The 24829-nt window shown below is 44.0% G+C and overlaps 3 protein-coding genes across 5 annotated transcripts; 2 read left to right on the forward strand and 1 right to left on the reverse strand.

Annotated features, from left to right (window-relative positions):
* The first annotated feature begins 6025 nt into the window (after positions 1 to 6025).
* On the forward strand, positions 6026 to 9236 carry LOC4331812 (elongation factor 1-alpha-like). Its single transcript, XM_015774317.3, has 3 exons — positions 6026 to 6086; positions 7033 to 7516; positions 8126 to 9236. Exons 2-3 carry the CDS (start codon positions 7055 to 7057, stop codon positions 9005 to 9007), a joined length of 1344 nt encoding a protein of 447 aa, XP_015629803.1. The 5' UTR covers positions 6026 to 6086; positions 7033 to 7054; the 3' UTR covers positions 9008 to 9236.
* A 3343-nt stretch (positions 9237 to 12579) lies between these two features.
* Positions 12580 to 14906, forward strand: LOC4331813 (elongation factor 1-alpha-like). Its single transcript, XM_015774316.3, has 3 exons — positions 12580 to 12633; positions 13220 to 13706; positions 13796 to 14906. Exons 2-3 carry the CDS (start codon positions 13245 to 13247, stop codon positions 14675 to 14677), a joined length of 1344 nt encoding a protein of 447 aa, XP_015629802.1. The 5' UTR covers positions 12580 to 12633; positions 13220 to 13244; the 3' UTR covers positions 14678 to 14906.
* A 212-nt stretch (positions 14907 to 15118) lies between these two features.
* Positions 15119 to 22309, reverse strand: LOC4331814 (copper-transporting ATPase PAA2, chloroplastic). 3 transcript variants are annotated; one of them, XM_015774313.3, is made up of 17 exons: positions 21427 to 22309; positions 21181 to 21258; positions 20462 to 20559; positions 20335 to 20388; positions 20000 to 20086; positions 19624 to 19788; positions 19022 to 19132; positions 18494 to 18562; positions 18285 to 18394; positions 18070 to 18175; positions 17703 to 17769; positions 17403 to 17482; positions 16855 to 17306; positions 16349 to 16523; positions 15990 to 16121; positions 15755 to 15905; positions 15119 to 15633 (listed from the first exon to the last, which is right to left on the reverse strand). In XM_015774313.3, exons 1-17 carry the CDS (start codon positions 22079 to 22081, stop codon positions 15515 to 15517), a joined length of 2709 nt encoding a protein of 902 aa, XP_015629799.1. In that variant the 5' UTR covers positions 22082 to 22309; the 3' UTR covers positions 15119 to 15514. The 3 variants fall into 3 exon arrangements, with proteins under 3 accessions (XP_015629799.1, XP_015629800.1, XP_015629801.1); XM_015774314.3 differs by lacking the exon at positions 15755 to 15905 and having other exon boundaries at positions 15200 to 15633; XM_015774315.3 differs by lacking the exons at positions 15755 to 15905; positions 15990 to 16121 and having other exon boundaries at positions 15200 to 15633.
* Positions 22310 to 24829: the final 2520 nt, after the last annotated feature.

Below are 24829 nucleotides of genomic sequence, written 5' to 3' on the forward strand. Positions count from 1 at the left end.
ACGTATCTATGCCAGGTTTTAAAAGGAGTCCCTATCTTCTTTTTTATATCTAGGGGGTATTTAGATCCAGGGTGTAAATTTTTGGTGTGTCATATCGGTATTATATAGGGTGTCGCATGGGGTATTCGGGCACTAACAAGAAAAACTAATTACATAATCCGTCAGTAAACAACGAGACGAATTTATTAAACCTAATTAATCTGTCATTAGCAAATGTTTACCGTAGCACCACATTGTCAAATCATGAAGCAATAAGGCTTAAAATATTCGTCTCGCAATTTAGTCGCAATCTGTGCAATTAGTTGTTTTGTTAGCTTATATTTAATACTTCATGCAAGTGTTCAAACGTTCGATTTGACATAGTGTAAAATTTTGAGTTAATCAGATCCATGCTATTACAAATTTATCTATTCAGAAAAATACCACTACAATTCGTATATTTATAGCCGTGACACTGAAATTTTATAAAATTAGAACCGTGCCACTACCGTAACGTTTTCCTTCCATCTCCTTTGTTTTCCGTCTTTCTTCCTTCTTGTTCTCAACGACCTCAGCTGTTCTTGTGCTCATCATCCCAACCATTATTCCTTCTCCAAAATTGTGAGCCCAAATCCGACATGAAGACAAAGCCAAGGCCGCCATCCTCTGTCGGCACGACACGAAACCCACACACCTCAAAGGGGCGGAGGCGAAGCCGAGGCGACGCGGCGCGGTGGCGATGACGTTGGGGAGAGGGCTCCGGCGAGCTCGGTGCCTCGGTGGAGACCGAGATCTCTCTTCGCAACGGGGAGATGCTGAGGACGAAGACCCCACGGCCGCGTGGTGGCAAGTCCCATCGCGCCACGGCTGCGGCAGGGGTGCGCGGGGAAGGGGAGGTCATCATCAGGGGAGCTGTCGCTGCAGCATGAGCATGTCTCACTCTTCTCCTTCCTCGTCGATTCCCTCGCGAAGGCGCCGCTGCGGTGGGCGGCGCGCCCACCGGCATACTACCACGCACTCCGCACCTGCTTGTTATCATGTCGTCGACGTCCCAGAAGGCGGAGCGGCGACGGCGGCACGACAAAGAAGAACGTGAGTTAGTCAGTGGCGTGCGAGTGTGATAGGGGAGCGCCTGCATTGTGGTGCTGCCATGCCGCTGCAGGGGGGAGGTGCAGGTCCACGGGGGCCGCTGCCGTGCCGAGGACGACGCCCTGCCCACCACGCGGACGCCGTTGAGGAAGAAGAGCTCGCCCTCGCCGGCCATCTCCATGTCCTCCACGAGTAGCTCGTCATCCTTCACACCCTTCGAGGAGCTGCAACCGCCTTTGCCTCTACCTATGTTGCAGCCGCTGGCCACGCCAATGGACGCTGACAAGGTCGTGGAGGAGAAGGATTGTGGCATCCCTGGTGTTCTTGGTGCTGTGGATTTCGATCTGAACGAGCAGAGGCTAGTTGTGATTAATGTGCCCATGGCTGTAAGTGATGCCGAAGAGGTGCGCATCACGGCGGCGGTGGTGGTGGGCGCAAAAGCGACAGAGGAAGGCGCGGTCGGCAGTGACGAGGCGGCGCTAACGCGTGCAAACAGCCGCGGCAGGAGGCGGGGGAGTATCTCAGGAGAAGAAGACGGGAGAAAGAAGGAAGAAACGGAAAAGGAAGGGTAGGGGTGGGCGTTCGGTCAGACCGAAAAATTCGGTCTCAGTCTTCGGTCTTTTGGCCATTTCGGTCTTTGAAAACTCGAGACCGAATTTTATCCAAAAAAATCTCAGGACCGGCAAATTTGGTCTCGGTTTTTTCGGTCTTTCTCGGTCAGACCGATTCTTTTCCGGAGATGGATGCGGCCGACGGGATGGAGGCTGGCTAGAGGAGGCGGCCCGCGCGGCGCCGGCGTGGTGGAGGCTGGAGGCGGCCCGCGCGGCGCAGTGGAGGACTGGAGGGCGGAGGCGGCGAGGCGGCGCTGGCGCCGGCGCGGTGGACGGCGGAGGCGGGAGGCAGCGCCGGCGCGGTGGACGGCCGAGGCGGAGGCAGAAGGCGGAGGCGGCGAGGCGGCGCCGGCGCGGTGGAGAGGCGGCGCCGGCGCAGTCGAGGGCGGAGGTGGCGAGCGTGACACGATGGCCGATGGGGATGGGAGGCGGCGCCGCGTGAGGGAGTGGGAGGGAGTGGCTGTGTGGTATTGGTTGCCTCTAGGGTTTAGTTTGTTGGGCTTATTGGGCCTCCTAGGTCTATTGGGCCACAATTCGGTTTTCTCGGTTAATTCGGTTAACCGAGGGTAATGACCGAATTACCCGAATAAATTTCGGTCTTTCAATGGCTGAGATAGAACTACTAACCGAATTTCTCGGTCTCGGTCTTTTCGGTCTCGATCTCGGTCTTTTCGGTTCGGTTCTTCAGTTCGGTCTTATTTTGCCCACCCCTAAGGAAGGAGATAGATGGAAAACGTGACAGCGATGGCACGGTTTTAATTTTATAAAATTAGAGTGGCACGACTACAAATAAATAAATTGTATTGATATTTTTCTGAATAGGTAAATTTACAATGGCATAGATTGAATTAACCTAAAATTTTTATGTGAAAACTAAACAGGGCCTTACTACCCAAGTCCATGTCCCTTATTTTATATAACTCCAAGATGGCCGCGGGACCGCGGCACTGGAACAGCTTGGTGGTGGCGAACTTCAGCAAACGGTGACGACGGTGTTCGGCCCACGAGCTACCAAACCAATACGTGCAAGTGCTCCGTGGGATCCTATGGACGCTTACTGTTTGTACAGTGATTGACGCCTTGACAGCGACGTTTGACGACGGGAGCAGAGGATAGACAGACAAATGTGACACAACTTAGTACATAACTAGATTTATTATACAGTATATATCATGTCTGATACTAGTGGATCGGTTTTTTATGAGACGGAGGGAGTATGTGGTTTAGGAGGTGAGTCAGTTTTAGGATTAAATTACTTTTGGTTCCAACATGTAATAAGGATAAATAAGAGGCGGGTCAACTTCCAAGAGTTGAATAAGTAGTTTTTTCTTTTGTGTTACCAATTTGACACATTCGAAAATACGGAAACTAAGGTTAATGTTTGGAGTGCAATCGATAGTACTTTATCTACCGAGTTTTAATATGGAAATCCAAATTGTCGTTAGGGTTGACCTAACCGTTATTTTTGAGTTTGCAAATATTGGGATACGGTGTAACTTGCTATAATGTCTTGCTGAGAATAAATTCAACAATCACTCACTCTCATAATTGGGGCTCTCGCTCTCTCTAGAAAGCTCAAGAGCGTCTTCTCAAGCGAAAAGAAAAAAACTTCCCCTTCCGCCCAGCCCCTTTCCTTCCATTCCCGATGGCTTTTCGGTCGCCGGCGAGGGAGGGAGATGGTCTAGCTCCTTTCTTCGCTAGTAGGCTTAGATTTAGTCTTCTTTGATAGTCGGGTTAACCCCATTTTGTATAGCTTGAGGGGGTCATCGGCGTCCGACTCCTTCATTCTGGTTGCTTCTGCCATGGATGTCCTCGTCGACTTCTTCTCCGGTGAAGGTTCCCTGTCAATCGTTTTACAGGTTCACCATCAACGCCCGAAGCTAAGAGTGTGGTGGGTTTGCTCAAAAGAAGGTAGCGCCGACCACTTGCTTCTTCTTGGGCGAGCTTTCCGCAACTGCGTTGTTCTTCTTCCTAGTCTTCGGCGTCAGCTTTAGAAGTGTGGATGATGTGTTTCTCCGTTTGCCTTGGATGCTTCAACCTCCATAGAGAGGCCTCTTTTGGGTTTGCATCTAGGCATCATTATTTTTTTTTAGAATTACACAGTACAACGCAAACACTCATAACGCACGCACGCAAACCTTACCCCTATGAGCATCTTCGAATACTGGGCCAGCAAATTCTTGAGATTGACAAAGTCACCACCATCTAGGCATCATTACATGCAGCTAGCCAAGGATTATCAGCTCCGGTCGTCGTTCAGTGCGTCGATCTGGTCATCGTTGTTGTGGACATGGCAAAGAGAATAACCCGATTACCTTTTCTGTTTCTTTCTAGGTCCTTTCTTGCATATTTCAGGGTTAAAGTGTAATTTGCCCATCTGTCAGGGGCCTCTATGTAAGATTTGCTGTACTCTTAGCTTGCTTAATAAAAACCTGAAATGATAAATTCAACAATGCCTTCGTCGTAAGACCATATGCAAGTAAGTGCCTATATGCACGGAGTTGGATAGAGTGATAGACAACGCTGACTTCTAATAACTATTGCGGGTGGAAGCTATCAATTTTAGTGTACTGAGTTTTGTTTCAAATTGTGTTCACGCAAGGAATTTTCATAGAGATTGATCATACTTGTTTTACCTGGCCTTAATCTTCATTTTGAAGTATTTTAATTTACCCCATATTCTTTGAGTATGCACTAGCTAGTTGAAGCTTGTTTTTATTTTAGGGTTAATTGGATCCATTCCATTGCAACTTTGACAAATTAAAAAAAAATTGTCACTACTATTCGTCATATCGGTTACATATCACTATAAATCTCTAAAATTGGAACCATGCAACTCTCGTCAATTTTTCTGCCCTCATCGACCCGCCCCCCTCCCTCCACGAAAGAAGGCGCATCTGCTGACTGCTGGGCACCTTCGCCACTTGCCGAGATGGTTGCGCGCGTCAAACGTGTTGGCGAGGACGTATGTCGGGAGCTCGCCACCGCCGTCGGCGCCGCATTCGAGTGTGTCAATGAGTTACACAAACTTGGAGAGCACAAAGGCGAAGGGGTCATCATCGGAGGTGATGGCGAGGAAGGACGGGATGTCGCGGAAGCGTAGCAGCGAGAGCCCCGAGAGGCTCACCTCGGCAAACGCGTCCCTTGATGCGGCCGCCGCCAAGAGGGCGTCGCGTCGGCCACGGAAGTAGTGGTAGTACGCGGCCAGCGTGGTGGTTGACTGGAACTAGAACACGGCGATGGCAACCACTCTATGGTTGTGTGCGACGTCAGCTGCTGCGGTGCACGACGGGGCGGCCACCGCCATCACCATCGCCGAGATTCGGCATCGTTGGCGCGCCAGGCGGTCGTTGCTCATCGCGCTCGTCTCCCTTCTTAGGGCGGCACCTAACACCTGCGCCACCAAGGACATGCTCGCCGACCTCTCCCGCCACCAAGGAAGCCGGCGTCAGGGACGACACTACCACCGTAGTCGTCCTCGCCGGATCCTTGCTCTGCCGACGCCCTCCACCTGCTCGCCGTCGACGCCGCCCTCGCCATCTTCAATCCGGCTAACCCGGACCTCCTCGATCTCCGCGGCAGGGGCGGTGAGGCAGACCCGGTGCCGCCAAGCGCTTCGTGCCATTCCATTGCGAGGGTAGGGACAACGACGGTTGCGGTGGTGCTCGGAGGGGATGGCGGCGGCTGCACTGTGCGGAGGAAGAAGAAGAGGCGGTGTGGCTGGCTGGCGCATGAAGGAGGCGCGCTCGGAGGGGTCGGCGGTGGCTGCGCCGCAAGGCTGAAGTAGAAGCGGCGACTACGGCGGGCGGAGGAACGGTAGCGCCGGCAGGCGGAAGGAGGAAGCGGCGGCGGTTGCTGCTCCATGTGCATCTTCATGATAGGACGAAGACGGTGATGCTACGGAGTGGCACGGTTCTAATTTTAGAAAATTGTAGTGATATATGTCCGATTTCGTGAATAATAGTTGTATTTTTCTAATACGGTATATTTGCAGTGGCATGGATTCAATTAACCCATTTTATAAAAAAAAGACTGTAATATATTACTTTCTGAAAGCATTTTAAGTATTTTATTGCAAGCTAAATTTCAAAATTCTCAATTTGGATAATTGGGAAAAAAATGTTTGAATTAGGCCATTAGGGTACCTACTTGCGCTCTGCGAAACCTCCAGCGACGTAAACGTAACGCAATCGTTTGAACATGCTGTTACCGCAGGATTAAAATGGAACGGTCGATACTGCCACGCAAGAGCAACCATCAGAAAAAGATCGGACGGCCAGGAAGGAACCCTAGCACCCGTGTCTGCCTATATAAGAGGCAACACGGCCCAAACCCTCGTTTCTCCCGTCTCACCCTAGCCGCCGCCGCCTCCTCCTCCTCTCGCCTTCTCCCGTCTTCTCCTTCGAGGTCAGCTTCCGATCTTCTCTCTTCTCCATGTTTGCGCCTGTTCATGATCGTTCGTAGCTGCAGATCTGGTTTGGTACCGCGAGGTTTGGGTGATTTGGTTCTTGGGCATGTTGTTTTCGTTCATTTTTTAGTATTTTTTTGTGTGTATTCGTCTCACTGCTATGATCTTAGTTTGCTGTTCGTTGAAGCGACAATAAACTTGATTTGTCCGCGAATCATCTGCATAGGTTGAAAATTATCGGTAGAATCGAACGATAAACTTGATTTGATGTGGAATAATCTACATAAGTTGAAAATTGTCGGTAGAATCAGTAGAAGGATTTGTATCTACAATCCGTTCGCTTAGATCTCTTCCTATGTTTCTGTATTTTTTTATTCTACTACGGCTGATTAGATGCTGTTATAGTCTGTAGCCTGTTCGGTCCGGTCGATTACTGCGCGTCTGTGTTATTCTCCTGCCGATTAACTGATTTAGCACTTTGATAGTTGTCGAAGTTTGAATTAGGTACCTACTTTGATAGATGCCCAACTTTTTTGTGTGTATTCGTCTCACTACTATGATATTCGTCTGCTGTTCGCTGACGCGAAGATAAACTTGATTTGTTGGTCAATCGGTAGAATTGGATGATGAACTTGATTTGTTGCATAATCTAGACAAGTTGAAAAATATCGGTTGAATTGTTGGAAGATTTGTGTCTATAATCCGTTTGCATAGACCTAGAGCTTAGTTTCTGTTCTGTTTTTTATTCTACTACTGCTGCTGAGTAGATGCTGTTATCGTCTCTACCTGTTTCAATTGGGTTTATTACTGTCCGTCTGTGTAATTCCTTCACTGATTTTGATGCCCATTAACTATGTTAGCACTTTGTTAGATTAAGTAACCTGATCTGTGAGCTTACCTGTAATATTTATTTGTTTCTAATCTTTGTTTCATTCTATGCCGCAGTTAGCTACCTCCTTATTCAACCATGGGTAAGGAGAAGACGCACATCAACATCGTGGTCATTGGCCACGTCGACTCCGGCAAGTCGACCACCACGGGCCATCTGATTTACAAGCTTGGAGGTATCGACAAGCGTGTGATCGAGAGGTTCGAGAAGGAAGCCGCTGAGATGAACAAGAGGTCCTTCAAGTACGCGTGGGTGCTTGACAAGCTCAAGGCCGAGCGTGAGAGAGGTATCACCATCGATATTGCCCTGTGGAAGTTCGAGACCACCAAGTACTACTGCACGGTCATCGATGCCCCTGGTCACCGTGACTTCATCAAGAACATGATCACGGGTACCTCCCAGGCTGACTGTGCCGTGCTCATCATTGACTCCACCACTGGTGGTTTTGAGGCTGGTATCTCCAAGGATGGCCAGACCCGTGAGCACGCTCTTCTTGCTTTCACTCTTGGAGTGAAGCAGATGATCTGCTGCTGCAACAAGGTATATCTCTAGTGTTCGGTCTTTTGTTATGATTGATTAGCCTTGCACAAGTAGCATAATCTGTTTTCTTCACTATGCATCTAATACTTCAATTGTTGATGCTTGCATCTCTCTACTGTTTGTCTTATTTTATTATTGATCTGCACAGCACTTCTGTACATATTCATGATGCTAGTCCTGAATACTGTTGATTACAACAATGAAGTAGCATTATGTTTGTATGGATTTATCCCTATATTTGCTTTTTTTTTATCTTCACTACGCTTTTGCGCATCTTCTAAGACTGCAATTATTGTTGTTTGCTTTTGTTATTACTGTCTGTCTTCACTATGAATCCAAGAGTGGAATTGCTGATGGTTGCTGTCCTGCTACTACTAGCATTAGTGATTTACCTGTTCATTCAGATATCTAGTTGTTTTTTACTTTATGCTAGACTTCTATTGAAGTTGCAGCTTGCCCCTGTTTCATTACATCTTATATCTGGTCACTACTTTTTTGTGTATCTTAGATGCTAGTATTAATTTTTTTTGTTTCATATCATGTATAGTTAGTTATCTGTGTTTGTTTGCTAGTCCCTGCCCCTAATTCGTTTGCTTATTTCTGTTACAGATGGATGCCACCACTCCCAAGTACTCCAAGGCCCGTTATGATGAAATCGTGAAGGAAGTCTCATCCTACCTGAAGAAGGTCGGCTACAATCCTGACAAGATTCCCTTCGTTCCCATCTCTGGGTTTGAGGGTGACAACATGATTGAGAGGTCCACCAACCTTGACTGGTACAAGGGCCCCACCTTGCTTGAGGCTCTTGACCAGATCAACGAGCCCAAGAGGCCATCAGACAAGCCCCTGCGTCTTCCCCTTCAGGACGTGTACAAGATCGGTGGTATTGGCACCGTGCCTGTGGGTCGTGTTGAGACTGGAGTCCTCAAGCCTGGTATGGTGGTGACCTTTGGTCCCAGTGGCCTGACCACTGAGGTCAAGTCGGTTGAGATGCACCACGAGGCTCTCCAGGAGGCTCTTCCTGGTGACAACGTCGGGTTCAACGTGAAGAACGTTGCGGTGAAGGATCTGAAGCGTGGGTACGTGGCCTCCAACTCCAAGGATGACCCTGCCAAGGAGGCTGCCAGCTTCACCTCCCAGGTGATCATCATGAACCACCCTGGGCAGATCGGTAACGGCTATGCTCCAGTGCTGGACTGCCACACCTCCCACATTGCTGTCAAGTTTGCTGAGCTGGTGACCAAGATTGACAGACGATCTGGCAAGGAGCTGGAGAAGGAGCCCAAGTTCTTGAAGAACGGTGATGCTGGTATGGTCAAGATGATTCCTACCAAGCCCATGGTTGTGGAGACCTTCTCTGAGTACCCTCCTCTTGGTCGTTTTGCGGTGCGTGACATGAGGCAAACGGTGGCTGTTGGCGTCATCAAGAACGTGGAGAAGAAGGACCCAACCGGTGCCAAGGTGACCAAGGCTGCCGCCAAGAAGAAGTGAGCCTCGTTCAAATGGTGGTTTGCATGTCTGCAGTTGAGATATCTAGTTCTAGTATTTGTTAAGTTTTGCCCACGGCCATGGCTCTCGTTTCATGGACCGTTAATATCTGCTCGCAATGTGCACTATGTCAGTCGTTTAATACTCGTTTATTTCTGTTCGGTTAAAACTGATGCTCTGAGTCCGATTATTGTCCATCGGCTGTTTTGGAATGCGAGTATTTACATTGCTACTTCCTGTGTCGTTATTTTCGTTTGTGCTATTCCCTGCTTTTGCTGCTATTGATAACTGGAAACTGTCTCTGTCATTGAATCTCAGACAAGTTTTCTGCTATTGGAAACTGAAAGCCTAATGGATTTCAATTATGATGATTGCTTTTTCTGCAACTGCCACCTAAATTGTTTATGTTGAAGTTCGTTCGGTCCCATATTTGTTAGAAAAGGGTCGGGGCCTCGGGGGTTTGCTTGAATGATGAACTGGTCGGAACTTGTAGTGCTTCAATTGTTGTGATTTTGTTTCCAACAGGATGTTTACAGCCTTTTTAAATTGAGAAATTAGCCTCTCAAACAATCTAATCTGAAAACCTTTTAAATTAAGAACTTAGCCTCTCAAACAATCTAATCTGAAAATTTGATCCTACTATGGGAGGCTATATGTCCTTTCGTAAGATGTAGATTGAACTTTTGTCATATACAGGGTATGAAGTATCAGATGGAACAACGTAGATTGAACTCAAGTCCTTGATTTTAACTCTAAAGATCAATTAATTCAGTCCACTCAAAATGCTGATAATGGAATAACCCTCCTGGGAATAGATGTTTTGTTGATGCTTCTTGGAAAGATCAATTAGGATTTGGAATGTTTTTGCATGATCCACAGACTCGTAAAGCGATTTGTGTCCAAGCTAGTTCAATACTTTATACTAATGCTCTCCAAGCAGAACTTGCAAGTATATACTTAGCCATTGGCGTATGCAGAATGCTTAACATTGCAGGTATGGTTATGCTTTCTGATAATTTGCCTCTAGTGAAGCTCCTTCGTCAAAGGAATTTTGCTTCCCAGCCACATCACTGGAGTCTTCATCCTCTGCTTCTGAAATTGCAAGATTTTACTCAAGGAAAATCAATTAGCATGGTCTGGAACTCTGGATATAAAGAAATCTAAACAAGATGGCAGATTTTTAGAAAAAGGGCAAGAGAAGCAAATGCTCGTCAATCTGTCCAACTAGTTTGTCAAAATGTATGACATGTCTCGCTTCAAAGTAGCTGTGCTACTACGGCAGCTCTTCAATCAGCTTTTATAGCTGACGATGTACAACTGATTCATGTACTGTGCTTCTAAGTTTCCAATAAACTTTGTTCTAAAAAAAACATAGATTGAACTTTTGTCAGATATTGTTCTTAAAAAAAAAACTTCTGTCAGATATTGAGGACACACGTCTGAAGTAGTATCAGATAGCACACCGTTTCCACTTCTGTTAAGCCCTTTCATTAGCTCTGAAATTAGTTCCATTGCTGCTATTACAATAATAACTTTTCATGAGAAAGTAATCAATCTATTTAACCTTAGCCCCCATCTTGATGAAGTTTGGGGGCCGTGAGAATCCACTTTCCGGGTGATTTCAGCTGTATGCGTCTGTAAGTATATATGAACTGTACAATACAACAAATATTGTTAACAGAAAAAAAAAAGGGGCTAACCTGCTTAAACCTATATACGGGTGGACGGTTGAGCCATAGTTGTTGGTCCCTAATATGATCATGTCCATACTTAGACTGTGTTCTTTCCTAGGTGATCTAGGTGATTATGAGTGAGTTTTGTTTCGTTTTCCGCGCGCACGTTTCCCGAACTTCTAAATGGTGCGTTTTTTGCAAAAAAAAAATCTATAGGAAAGTTGCTTTAAAAAATCATATTAATCCATTTTTAAAGTTTAAAATACTTAATAGTCAATTAATCATGTGCTAATGACTCATCTCGTTTTACGTATCTTTCCCATCTCTTCTATCTCCTCTCCTCAAAGCCTTAGAGCAGTTCGCTAATTCCTATCCTATGTAGTTTTTTCGTCTCGTGAAACGATCCATGTAGTACAGCTGTCTTGTGAAACGATCCGTGTAGCTGTACAAGTAAAATTGCTGACAATAAAAATCGAGCACACGATAATACCACCAACAAAGGCTGCCCAAGTTCTCGAGCTTCTCGTGCCTCTTCGAGTCGTCGGGATGGCAACGAAAGCACCTCTAACTTGAGATCGCAGATGTGATTTAGTTGCTGGTGCTAGGGTGGTGAAAAAACAGTATCTTATTTTAACTCCACCTCTCCACACGAAAAAATGTTACCCATTAGTGCGTGATTAATTAAATATTAAAAAAACTTAAAAAATTATTAATATAAATTTTTAAAATAACTTTCCTATAGAATTTTTTTAAAAAAATAAAATGTTTAGCAGTTTGAGAAACATACGTGTGGAAAACGAGTAGAAGTTGGGAAAGTGAGGGAAAAAACACAACCACGCTATACAATGACATTTTTGTGATTAATGGAATAATAACTCCTTCCTCTACATCGTGGGATGCGCTCGAATCATACGAGAGAGAGAGCGCGCGCACGTAACAGTATAACCCTTACATTTCTCCCTACTCTTTCAACTGTCTGATGAATCCTGATAGTATTAAGTGTAGCAATTTCTTCTTGGTGGATCCTGACAATTAACCAAAAAGGAAAAAAAAATCAGTACTTAGATTGTACAGATAGGCATACAACATAAACTAAAGTTGATACAGTCCTTTCCCGCAAAAGAAGTTGATAATAGTCCTGTCCATACCGATATTTTCGGGTTTTTTTTTTACTTATTTTCTCCTCGAATTGTTGGGCTAGTTTGCAAAAAAAAAGTACTTAGATTGTTGGGCTAGTTTGAAAAAAAATCCTCGTATATATTCAAAACCTTTCATAGTTGTGTTTATTTTTCGAAAAAAACCTTGTCTATAATGCGAAGAGAAAATCTCATTTCTAGTCTAGAAATAACGCAATAAACACGAAAAGTATATAAAATTTTCCGCAAAACAACCATCGTTGGAGATATAGGGTCTGTGGTCGTGTTGTAGATGACATCAATAGTGTCCCACACACGCAGCGGCGGTGTAGCCATAGCTGCCTGCCTATCGATCAGGTCCATATTTGTGTTTCTGTTGAAAAGTTTGAGAAAATAAGGTTAAATAAGTTAGCACGGTCACGTTACCTTCATAAAATAGGTCCAGCAGACCAGCTTTTCGTTTTTTAAAAAGAGGAGCAAGTGAGCTACAACTCGAAGAGGCATCTAATTCAAAATAGGGTCGAAAGCGTAGTGCAAGAAAAAAAAAAGTTTGAATTAGGTACCTACTTGCGCCCTGCGAAACCTCCAGAGACGTAAAGTTAACGCAAACGTTTGAACAGGCTGACCACAGGATTAAAATCGAACGGTCAATACTGCCACGTAACAGCAACCATCAGACAAAGATCGGACGGCTAGGAAGGAACCCTAGCACCCGTGGCTGCCTATATAAGAAGCAATCCTCTCGCCCCAACCCCTCCCTTCTCCCGTCTCATCCCAGCCGCCGCCGCCGCAGCCTCCTCCTCTCGTCTTCTCCTTCGAGGTCAGCTTCAGATCTTCTCTCTTCTCCATATTTGCGCTTGTTCATGTTCGTTCGTAGCTGCAGATCTGGTTTAGTAACGTGAGGTTTCGGTGATTTCGAGCTGGGGCATGTTGTGTTCGCCCATTTTTTGTAACTTTTTTCTGTGTATTCATCTCACTGCAATGATCTTCGTCTGCTGTTCGTTGACGCGACGATAAACTTGATTTGTCAGTGAATCATCTGCATAGGTTGAAAATTATCGGCAGAATCGGACGATGAACTTGATTTGGTGCAGAATCATTTACATAAGTTGAAAATTATCGGTGGAATCACTAGAAGGATTTTTATCTACAATCCGTTCGCATAGATCTCTTTCCGTGTTTCTGTAATTTTTTTTATTCTACTACTGCTGAGTAGATGTTATCGTCTGTACCCGGTTTGGTTGGGTCGATTACTGCGCCTCTGTGCAAATCATCCGCCGATTAGCTGCGTTAGCACTTTTATAGCTGCCCAAGTTTGATCTGTGAGCTTGCCTGCTATATTTATTTAGAGTTGTAAATTATACACTTATCTTTGTTTCTAATATTTGTTTCGTTCTGTGCTGCAGTTGTTAGCTCCCTCCTTATTCAACCATGGGTAAGGAGAAGACGCACATCAACATTGTGGTCATTGGCCACGTCGACTCCGGCAAGTCGACCACCACGGGCCATCTGATCTACAAGCTTGGAGGTATCGACAAGCGTGTGATCGAGAGGTTCGAGAAGGAAGCCGCTGAGATGAACAAGAGGTCCTTCAAGTACGCGTGGGTGCTCGACAAGCTCAAGGCCGAGCGTGAGAGAGGTATCACCATTGATATCGCCCTGTGGAAGTTCGAGACCACCAAGTACTACTGCACGGTCATCGATGCCCCTGGTCACCGTGACTTCATCAAGAACATGATCACGGGTACCTCCCAGGCTGACTGTGCCGTGCTCATCATTGACTCCACCACTGGTGGTTTTGAGGCTGGTATCTCCAAGGATGGCCAGACCCGTGAGCACGCTCTTCTTGCTTTCACTCTTGGAGTGAAGCAGATGATCTGCTGCTGCAACAAGGTATATCTTGTATGGTTATCTTTGTTTGGTTGCCAACCGACCCCCTGCTGAGGAAAGTTATTGATTTGTTTTCCTTTGTTCTGTTACAGATGGATGCCACCACTCCCAAGTACTCCAAGGCCCGTTACGATGAAATCGTGAAGGAAGTCTCATCCTACCTGAAGAAGGTCGGCTACAACCCTGACAAGATTCCCTTCGTTCCCATCTCTGGGTTTGAGGGTGACAACATGATTGAGAGGTCCACCAACCTTGACTGGTACAAGGGCCCCACCTTGCTTGAGGCTCTTGACCAGATCAACGAGCCCAAGAGGCCATCAGACAAGCCCCTACGTCTTCCCCTTCAGGACGTGTACAAGATCGGCGGTATTGGTACCGTGCCTGTGGGTCGTGTTGAGACTGGTGTCCTCAAGCCTGGTATGGTGGTGACCTTTGGTCCCAGCGGTCTGACCACTGAGGTCAAGTCGGTTGAGATGCACCACGAGGCTCTCCAGGAGGCTCTTCCTGGTGACAACGTTGGGTTCAACGTGAAGAACGTTGCCGTGAAGGATCTGAAGCGTGGGTACGTGGCCTCTAACTCCAAGGATGACCCTGCCAAGGAGGCTGCCAGCTTCACCTCCCAGGTGATCATCATGAACCACCCTGGGCAGATCGGCAATGGCTACGCCCCAGTGCTGGACTGCCACACCTCACACATTGCCGTCAAGTTTGCTGAGCTGGTGACCAAGATCGACAGACGATCCGGCAAGGAGCTGGAGAAGGAGCCCAAGTTCCTCAAGAACGGTGATGCTGGTATGGTTAAGATGATTCCCACCAAGCCCATGGTTGTGGAGACCTTCTCTGAGTACCCTCCTCTTGGTCGTTTTGCCGTGCGTGACATGAGGCAAACGGTGGCTGTTGGCGTCATCAAGAACGTGGAGAAGAAGGACCCAACCGGTGCCAAGGTGACCAAGGCTGCCGCCAAGAAGAAATGAGCATCGTTGAAGTGGTGGTTATGCTGGCTGCATTTGAGATATCTTAGCGTTCGTTAAGTTTTGCCCACGGCCATGGCACTCGTTGCATGGACCGTTAATATCTGCTCGCAATGTGCACTATGTTAGTCGTTTAAAACTCGTTTATTTCTATTCGGTTAAAAACTTGGATGCTCTGAGTCTTATTGTTGCCCTTCGGTTGTTGTGGAATGCGAGTACTTACAGTGCTAAATCCTTTGCTCTTTATTTTCGATTGTGCTATTTGGTGAAAACTGAAAGCTCTTTTGCTTGGTGAAATCTGAAAACTCTTGGTACTTTTGAAATCTTTAACTTGGTATTTCAATTGTAGAGATTGAAAACTGATACCTAATGCTACCCAACGGTGTTTAATTGAAGCTCTTTTTGTTCCAAATTTTGTGCTGATTGGAACATTATTTAGGCATATGACTGGATTTCGCTTAAATATGAACTGACTGTTAGTAGTCTTTATCAGATACATCGAGTACACTCGTGTCGGATAGCAGCTATGTAAACTGTACCATCGTTGCTCTAATAACTTTTCAATGAAAAAAAATCAAGCTCTAATAACTTTTAGTCCCCCATGATAATGTTTTGGGGCCGTGGCAATACAACACTTGGGTGATTTAGGCTGTATGCTATATGAACAGTTGACAAAAGGCTAACTTGCTTAAAATCTATACGTATGGACGCTTGCGCCGGAGTTGATGGTCACTCTATGATCCTGTACATGTGTGCGATCTCAAAGCAGTTCGCCAATTCCATCCTACGGATGCGGCGATATGCAAACTGGACCAAATTTGATGCGGTCTGCGAGCAAATTTAATTCAGCCTGGAGTTCAGATCTTCCCGTTGTTTTTCCGTACTCTGAAATGATCCATGTAGTTGTAGAAGTAAAGAATTGCTGACAACAAAAATCGAGCTCAGGGCCATCAATCCCCCTACATGATACCATCAACAAAGACAATATTAAAGCTCATAATTTTAAGATAATGGTGGGATGCAAACAAACCATACGGATACTGAAATGGTGGAGATGCATACAATAGCGGTATATTGTACCTGATAGAGATGGTGTCATGGCGAAATCAAATTGAGGCAGCAACACCCCGGCGGCAATAGGGATAGCTACTATGTTATATGCGACAGCCCAGGCTAAATTTTGGTGAACTTTGGCCATAGTTGCTTTCGAAAGTGATAAAGCATCCATTACCTAAGCCGTAGGGTGGTTCTTGTTTATTAGCACGAATGCCACTTGAACTATGCAGTTACAATATCATAGAGAACAGAATCCTACCTGAGAAAGTCTGTTTCCTAATAGAACAACTGAAGCCGCGTCAGAGGCAGCACTCTCTTTTGAGTTTGTTCGCATAGCTACTCCCACATCAGCAGCTGCTAAAGATGGTGCATCATTTATTCCATCCCCAACCTATGCAACAGCAAATTCCACTAAGACAATAATACAGAGTAGTTTCATCCAATCTAAAACTTTGAGTTAGTCAAACTTTAATTTTTGTTTACTATGCTCAACATTTAAACACTCTCCGAAAGTCAGGACGCGGAATAATTTTAGTGCAGGCAATTTCAGTATGCCATAGACTAGCAACAACTGTACGTGCTGTCAATAATAGATAAAAGCACATCACAGAGCATTACCATTGCAACCCGACGTCCCTCTCCTTGCAATGCAGTTATAATGCCTGCCTTTTCATGTGGAGTTAAGGATGACTTTATGTTTTCACTTCTGATCCCTACAGTTCTCCCAATGCTTTCAACTGCTTCTTTCCTGTCTCCTGATAGTAGAAATGTCAAGATTTCTTCCTGCTGGAGCCTGTTAATTAATCAGAAAGGGAAAATACAGTATTTAAATTATACAGACAACATAATTAGTAATAGATGAACATTTGCATAAAAATAGGAAAAAAAAAACATTTGCAATATGCGAGATTTTAGGATGCAACATCTTTTTTTTTGTGGATATCACTCAAAAGGGTTGCATGTCATATAGAGAGTAGATGCAGCATTCATAGCAAATGTCCAAAAGTATAAGAGAAAACTATGAATTCTGAATATGTCCCGTTAGGAAGATATGTTTGACTGAATTATGATAAAGCAGGAGACACTCGATAAATATACAGACAGATGGTATCTGCAGTAAATACCTGTCCACGGTTGCTTTGGCATCATCACGCAGAACATCTGATACAGCGATAGCACCTATTATTCCTTCTCCCTCACGGCCAACATAAGCAATTGATTTTGAGTGATTAGATGATGCCTCACTGGAAGACACAAACTCTAGATGATTTCCGAGATCTGTCAGTTCAGTTGACGATGCCTTGGTCTCAAATCGATTGTGGACCCAGTCCAAAGTGCCTACTGCAACCAAGCACCCATCTACTTCTGCCAAACAGCCAAAACCAGGCTCTGTAAGTTGACCACTTGTGGCTGGGATATCTAGTTTGAGAAGTTCGGCCTCCTCCATTATAGCATTTGCGATAGGATGCAATGCTGTTTTCTCCACTGCAGCGGCGAGACGAAGAATCTCCGCCTCCTCATATGCTAAAGAAGCTATAGAAGTAACTACTGGTCTTCCCTTTGTTAGCGTCCCTGTCTAAGAATCACAATACAAATACCAACTGTAACACAATACTTAATTTTGAGGAGACTAGTTTAGCATGAAAAATTAAATGATGTATGTAGTGTGTACCTTATCAAGTACAATGGCATCTATTCCAGCTAAACGCTCCAAAACATCACCCCCTCTAATAAGTAGTCCCCGTTTAGCACCTAGTTTAAGATAAAAGGTAGTTCCATGAGGGTTAGCAGCTCATAAAAAGCAAAGATCAGAGAAGGATCGCAACAAAGTAGCACAGTCAATATGCTGAATTGACTTTAGTAATGCAAGGGCCTCTTTATCGTATTTATGATGTATGAGCATCTCCGACCCCATTGTATCAGCCAAATATCAGGAACAAACGAACCCAAACATTATGACATAGAAAGTTACCCAGTGAAGTTCCTATCAAAATAGCTGTAGGGGTAGCTAATCCGAGTGCACAAGGACAGGAAACAACCTGCAGGGTGAACATTATGAGATCAGCCCAAAAATCATAAATGCAGGCATATGCAAATAGTGCCCTTCATAGCCCACAACTTTTCAACCACCACCGTCCATCGAACAGGTATCGTATTGAGAATTCAAGATGTTTGGCATGTACATCAATCATGTAGGATTTCAATGATGATTAGTTAGTTTGTGCACTGTGACCTGACTTTGTAAAATTAGTCTATTTGATAACATTTTTTTAACAATAGTTTTCAGATCATTAGAGTGAAACACTGAGCTTTCAGAAAACAGTACCAGGACTACTTACAAGTACATCCACAGCGAGCTTCAAGCTCAATAGTAATGAATCCCCGTCTGGACCAGAAATATCATTTAGAAGGACCTCTGGAAAGATGTGGGTGCCAATGTAATACCTTGGAATAGAGAAGGTTGCCGAAGCAACGTTAATGTAGCCCCAGTAAATTTCATGTGTATTCTTTTTGGAAGGGAAAAACAACAACAAAAAGGAGAATGGGAGCATACCAGAAAGAAAATGTTGCTGCAGACAATGTCATAACAGTATAAACAAATGGCCCTGCAATTGAATCTGCAAGCCTTTGAACGGGAGCTTCACGTGCTTGTGCATCCTCAACCTGTTCAAGAACAATACAAGTATTATAAAAACTTCTTTTGGTCGAGAAAAAAAAACTTCTTTTAGTTTCTTTGTTATCAAGAGAAAAGAGTATACCTACCATTCGGACAATCTTAGCAATTGTTGATGATGGTCCAGTAGTTGTCGCTTTGATCTTTAAAGGACCATCCTTCAACAAGTCAAATAATTAATTGTTAATAAGTTGAACAAAGAATTCTCACATGAGCCTGTGTACTTTATGAGAGAGAGGGGCAGGGAGTTAAAATTAAACAAGCGTAAAATGGACAATCTAATAATTTCACTGAAACATGTTTAGTTCTTTTGCTTTGTACTAAAAGCAGGGCCTTGTGCCTCTTATCTAACTGAAGCATGTTTAGTTAAAAATAGCTTCGTCAATCAATCAAAGCATGGAAAAGAGAGTGAATAGCCTATTATTTTTTTGGTCAACTCACAATAGCTTTTGCATTGGCAACATGACCATGGATGAAAAATATACATATGACAAAGAGATCAGCATTTTAACTAAGAATACAGTTTTTGAAATGAAAGTAAAGCTTAAGAGCTGACACAAGCTAATGGAATTATAGAATGTGGAGTAAGAATTCCAGGCAGAAAAGTATGCACATACCCAGTTTACAGTTCCAGCAAATACAGGAAACCCTTTTTCCTTGGGGACTGGCAACGATTCCCCAGTAAGCATTGATTCGTCAACAAAACTTGATCCTCCAAGGACATTTCCCTAACAGAAGATATGTCAAATAATTACGTGCAAGAACAAACTGATGTAGTAAGAAAATGCAACAGAAGAAAGACAAGTGTGTCCAACCATCAGTGAACTAGAGCAGCCTTCTAGCATTTTCACCTCTACAAATAAATCATGATATGAACCTTAAAGGGTATAGTACTATAAAAATACATGATCAAAACCATGAGTGGACATACAAATTTTACAAATAACAGAGGATATCCAAGTTTGAGAAAGAGAGAGAGAGTAAGCAATCTATGGTGCATTCATTGAAGACAGATAGGCATTGCTGATAAATTGTCTAAAAATAACTAATAAAGAAGAGGGAAAAGGAGATATATTCAAATGATCTGAGCACACGCAATTCATTTGTAAGATTACTTCACTATATGAAATTAATAGTAACAAAAAAGGGGTCAGTCAAACTTAGGATTTATGCATATTCAAAGAAAGTACTATAACATAAAACCAGTGTGGCTCCTTACATCTACAGGGATTGTTTCTCCTGGAAGGACCAATATGAAGTCTCCAACACGAACATCATCAACAGGAACCTCAACAGTGATTGCATCTGAATTCAAAACACCATCTGAGGATGGATCGTCACTTGAGGAAGTAACGACCAATCTTGACTGAGGTGATAAGAGTGACTGCAACAGAATAAGGCATAAGTAGTTGCCACTTGCCAACAAATTCAGTCTTATAATGAAGAACATGCAGAACTGCAGATAAATTACTTCACTACCATCAACTACCACTGCAAAGTTTCTCCAATAGTGTTTGAGGGAATACATATTTACTTACTTTTATTCTACAAATGAAAAATAAGTGTCTCTGTAAAGGAATAAGGTGTATACTTACAACGAGCTCATTCATATCGCTAGAAGCCTTAAGCCTGGCACTTTCTTCAAGAGATCGTCCAAGAAGCACAAATCCGAGAAGCATGACCTGCATGCTACAAGAAAAGTTTCTTCAACATTATTATGCAAAACATATTCAACTGTTAATTCATCAATCACCAAATCAGTTCAAGTAATGCGGTAGGAAGTAATTAGGTTTATATTTGAACAATTCAACAACACAACGGGATGCCATATTAACAATACACCACAACATAGACAAAAGGCAGACAACATTGACAAACGACAGGAGTGTCAACAAGAAGATGAAACGTGCGTGCATGGAAGATCACTCACCGGTTCATCAAAAAAGGTTGAATTCCATTCCAGTTCAGGGTTCAGCAAGGACACCTGCATAAAAGAAAAGCTGCATCAGTATTCTTGTATGACTGACAGACGATTTGGGCACTGCAAATGCACTTACTGAACTGATAGCAAATGCCGCTGCAGATCCAAACCCTACAAGAGAGTTCATGTTGGGGGATCCTTGCTTGAATGCTCGAAGACCATCAAAAAGTATATCTGGTGTTACATTGAACACATTTTGAGAAAAGGATAAAAAGCCTGAAGATACACATTGCACGGTCATGCTGAAAATGTTCCAGAGTAATGTACAACACATCTAGTTCTTCATATCATCTGCCATTCTGTTGTTTCTTAGGAGGCTTTAAGAATATGTCTCCTTTACTACCCACCCAGGCACCCACCAACCCAAACAAAAGCCCGTGAATCGAAGTGATGAAGTATTTTTCAGGGCAAACAATAAGGAAATCCTTGTTGTGTACATACATTAGAAATATATAAAAAAACAAAGGAGTGTTTACCAGAGAAGGAATGTGCAATCTCCCCCATCAAGTAAGGCTACCAAATTTTATCTAGCCATGACTGCCATCTCAGAGAATTCAATGATCATATCAAGGATGACTACATGTAATGGTATGAGTTTTCAGCATCTCGTGTCAGACAACCTAGTGACCTGCTTGCTGCTATTGAGTTGTCTATTTTTCATTGTTTAGAGAATTATATTGTTCTTAGGAACTAAGTTAATTTGGTCAAGTTATTGCTAGTCCCTATCTGGTTTGATACCCAAAAAACTGTGTAGAAGCCTATACAAAAAAAAAACAGTACATTACTATACTATACCTCTTCCAGGCCCAAACAATGCCGCTATTGCAATGCCACATTTCACATACGAATTATGCAACAGATCCAAAAACGTTCCTGCACCATGCATAAACCGATCAGATAGTGATCCTAGTGGAAAAACAGTTCAATATAGCATGTGCATCAGTGGCCAATTTAGACTTTCACTAAACTTCATTCATGTCCATTCATCTATTGCACAAACGCCACACAACCTGTGATCACGCTCCCGTGGTTTGAACTCACCATGGCCGACGTGGATGCCGAGCGAGTGTAGGAAATGGGTTGCGTGCGAGCCGCAGCAGAGCGCAACGAGCGTCCACGCGAAGGCGACGCGCCCACGGCTCCGCGTGAGGAGCTCCGCCTTCCTGGCCGCCATCTCCCTCCACTTCCGAGCGCTGTCGCTAGCCCCCGAGGCCGCGCCCCCTCGCCGCGCCACCGAGGGGAACCCGCACTCCGTCAGCCTCGCCGCCAGCTCCTTCCCGGCGGCCGGCTCCGGCGACCTCAGCCGCACGGCCGCCGACTCCGCGAGGAGGTTGACCGCCGCGGTCTCCACCCGCTCGTCCGCGGCCAGGATGGTCCGCACCCGCGCCGCGCAGCCACCGCACATCATGCCGCTCACGTCGAGCAGCACGGTGGCAGCATCACTGGCCCCCTCTCCTTCTCCCGCCGCCGCGGCCGCGTCGACCGCGCTCGAGGCCGAGGCGGAGGGATCGGCCGTGGAGCGGGGGGTGGCCACCGCTGGGCCGCGGGGGAGGACGACGAGGCAGAATCGCTGCGCAGTCGAGGCCTTACCACAACCGCCACCTCGACCCAACCGGAGACGCCGGAGCAACAGGGGGTTAACGCCGCGAACCGGAGCGGTGACATGGAGGGGGGAACGGCTAGCGGTGGCGGCCATGGAGGCGGTCGCCCGCGAGCGCGGTGGGGAAGCAGCTAGCGGAGAAGGATTAAGCTTAGGTGCGGAGGAGGGAGGAGGCGGCCATGGAACGCGCCGGACGAGGAGTGGTGGGTGGTGGACTGGTGGTGGTGGGAAATGCAGTGCAGGGGAGGAGAGGGGAAAATGTGGTGGTGGTGGAGGAGGAAAACGGGGGAGATGGCGACGTGTGCGAGGGATGAGGAGGAAAACGGGAGTAATCTTTGCGAGTCGGATGGATTTGGATAGCAATCTGTCGAGACGTTTGGAGGTTTTCGTGGTTGAAAACGTGGTGGGCGTGACGCACGATGCAGATCCACAAAGTTTCAAACTCCCATGTGGCTTTGCACCGTATCGCTCGCAATGTGCCGGTGAAACTCCCGTTTATTTTGATGTAAAAGTAAGTTTGCGGCTTACCCAAGTACCGGTGTGTCCGTGCGTAGGAGCATCGTGCGTCGGTGCGTGTCATGTTGCTCGATCGCGATAAGCAACGGAAGCTGCATTCTCGGGGTAGACAATATATTGTCACGAATCACATACTCCGTATGCTCGTATTTCATCGATAACTCAGTAACTCACAATATAGCCTTGTCAGTGTCTAACTGACCATAAGCATTGTCAGTTGTCACCTTGATCATTCAACTGGATTTTCGTATGAGATGTTTGCGTTGTAATAACACCTCTTTAAAGAACATGTAGCTTATTTTTTAAAAAAATCGTACATCGTTTTGATCTATTTACGAGCGCATATCATATCTACTTTTTTTTTATTTGAGACACAACTAAATGGTCGTGGACTCGTGGGCTTGTGGCTCATCAGATACCTCCTTTCTTTAATAAATAACACCATTGACTTTTTATCACACGTTTGACTATTTGACTTATTAAAAAAATTATCTAATTTTAACTTATTTTGTTGTGAGTTGTTTTATCACTCAAAATACTTCCAACATGATTTATATCTTACACATTTTGTATAATTGTTTTAAATAAGATGAATGATTAAACATATTTTTAAAAGTCAACGGCGTCATCTATTTAAAAAATAAAGGGAGTAATTGGTGCCCACTAATAATTATTACAAACTACTTCTCCGTCAAAAAAATCCTAAATATGTATATGGACAACATTTATATCCAGATACATCTCAATTGGACTTTTTTTTTAACTGTGGGAGTAAAACTTAAGATACAAATACGACGCATTATCATCCACTAACAATTACTCATGCAAGCATAACTAATCATCTAAAATATGATATTGTAAAGCTCAATATACAAGTATATCAAATCATATTCCTCACATTGTTTTCATAAATACTCCAACATTCATTATTTCTATAGTATGCAACATATATCATATCTTACTATAAAGTTATCCCCCACTAATTTATTAAGCTTAACATGCAAAGATGCTACATCATCATCCACTAAACAAGATGTCACATCATCATCCACTAATTAACAATATGTCACATCATCATCCACTAACAATTATCACATTTAAACATCATGCAAACATGCTATATATTTATAGTTTTTATAATTTAAGAGCTTTTTAAATACAAACATGTTAAATTATCATCCAACATAATTCATATAATGTTTCAATGTATATATTTATTATGTTTTATGATATCCTATATATTTATATAGTTCATCCTCACTTAGTTAGTGCTTAAATGATTAAACTATGGTCCAAATTATCTTTCTCCTTTTTTCCTCTAATTAATTTATATCACATCAATTGTTTTTAGCATTTAGATTATTAATCTACGGTCCAAACTATCTCCCTTCTTTTCTTCTTCTATAAAGTCATACCACCTTACTTTTTACGTTTGAATCACCATTCTACATACTATTTAAATTTAAATTATCATAAACCACATTAATTTACTTAATCTGTTGTTATCCAGCTATCTTACACGTTATTTTTTATTTCTATCATAATAAATTCCCACAGCAATACGTGGGGTTTCACCTAGTTTACTCATACAATTTGTAACAAAACGTGGGTATCACCTAGTAATGCTCGTTGGCTAAAACTCCAATATTAGAGGGTGTGGATAGTGATTGAGTGGGATTTAGGTCCTCTCACTACCGCAATAAATGCTAGTGCAATCTTTCGTAGCTACAACACTCGCTATTGGATTTTGAGGCAAATTTCACTTGGTGCTCTTGCCATATCAATTGATATGATGCATACATCACAAATCCTAGGTGTATAGTGTCTCTAATGGTGTTACGGCAGAGGATCTCATTTCACTTCGATAGATCTCCGCCTCCTATTAAGTAGTTCTTCTATTAATGTCATCGCTAATATAATGTTCTAAGTGGCTCCTTTGACAAGCAATGTCGTTTTATCCTTTACATATAACCGATGGTAAAATAATTTCAAATTTAATCAAATTTTTACAGCAGAAATAGACAATTAGGAAGTCATTTGAGCTTGTCTTTAAGTCAAACTTCTCTAAACTTAACTAAGTAAATAGACGCAACAACATCTACAATATATGTTCTACAATATACTTATTTTGTTTTGAAAATGTTACTAAGTTTTTATTTAATTTAATCAAATTAAAAAAATGACTTGGAGTAACAAAATGAGCATTTCCAACACAAAAGTAGTACTAGTTCAGAAATACTAGAACGTACCAGGGGCAAACTCCAAAACCTCCCATCCGATCACCTCCGTCCCGAACGTTATCTCTAACCCCTTCGTTTCCCACCCACC

This window comes from Oryza sativa, chromosome 3 (genome assembly GCF_034140825.1).
Source record: "Oryza sativa Japonica Group chromosome 3, ASM3414082v1".
Taxonomy (NCBI): domain Eukaryota; kingdom Viridiplantae; phylum Streptophyta; class Magnoliopsida; order Poales; family Poaceae; genus Oryza; species Oryza sativa.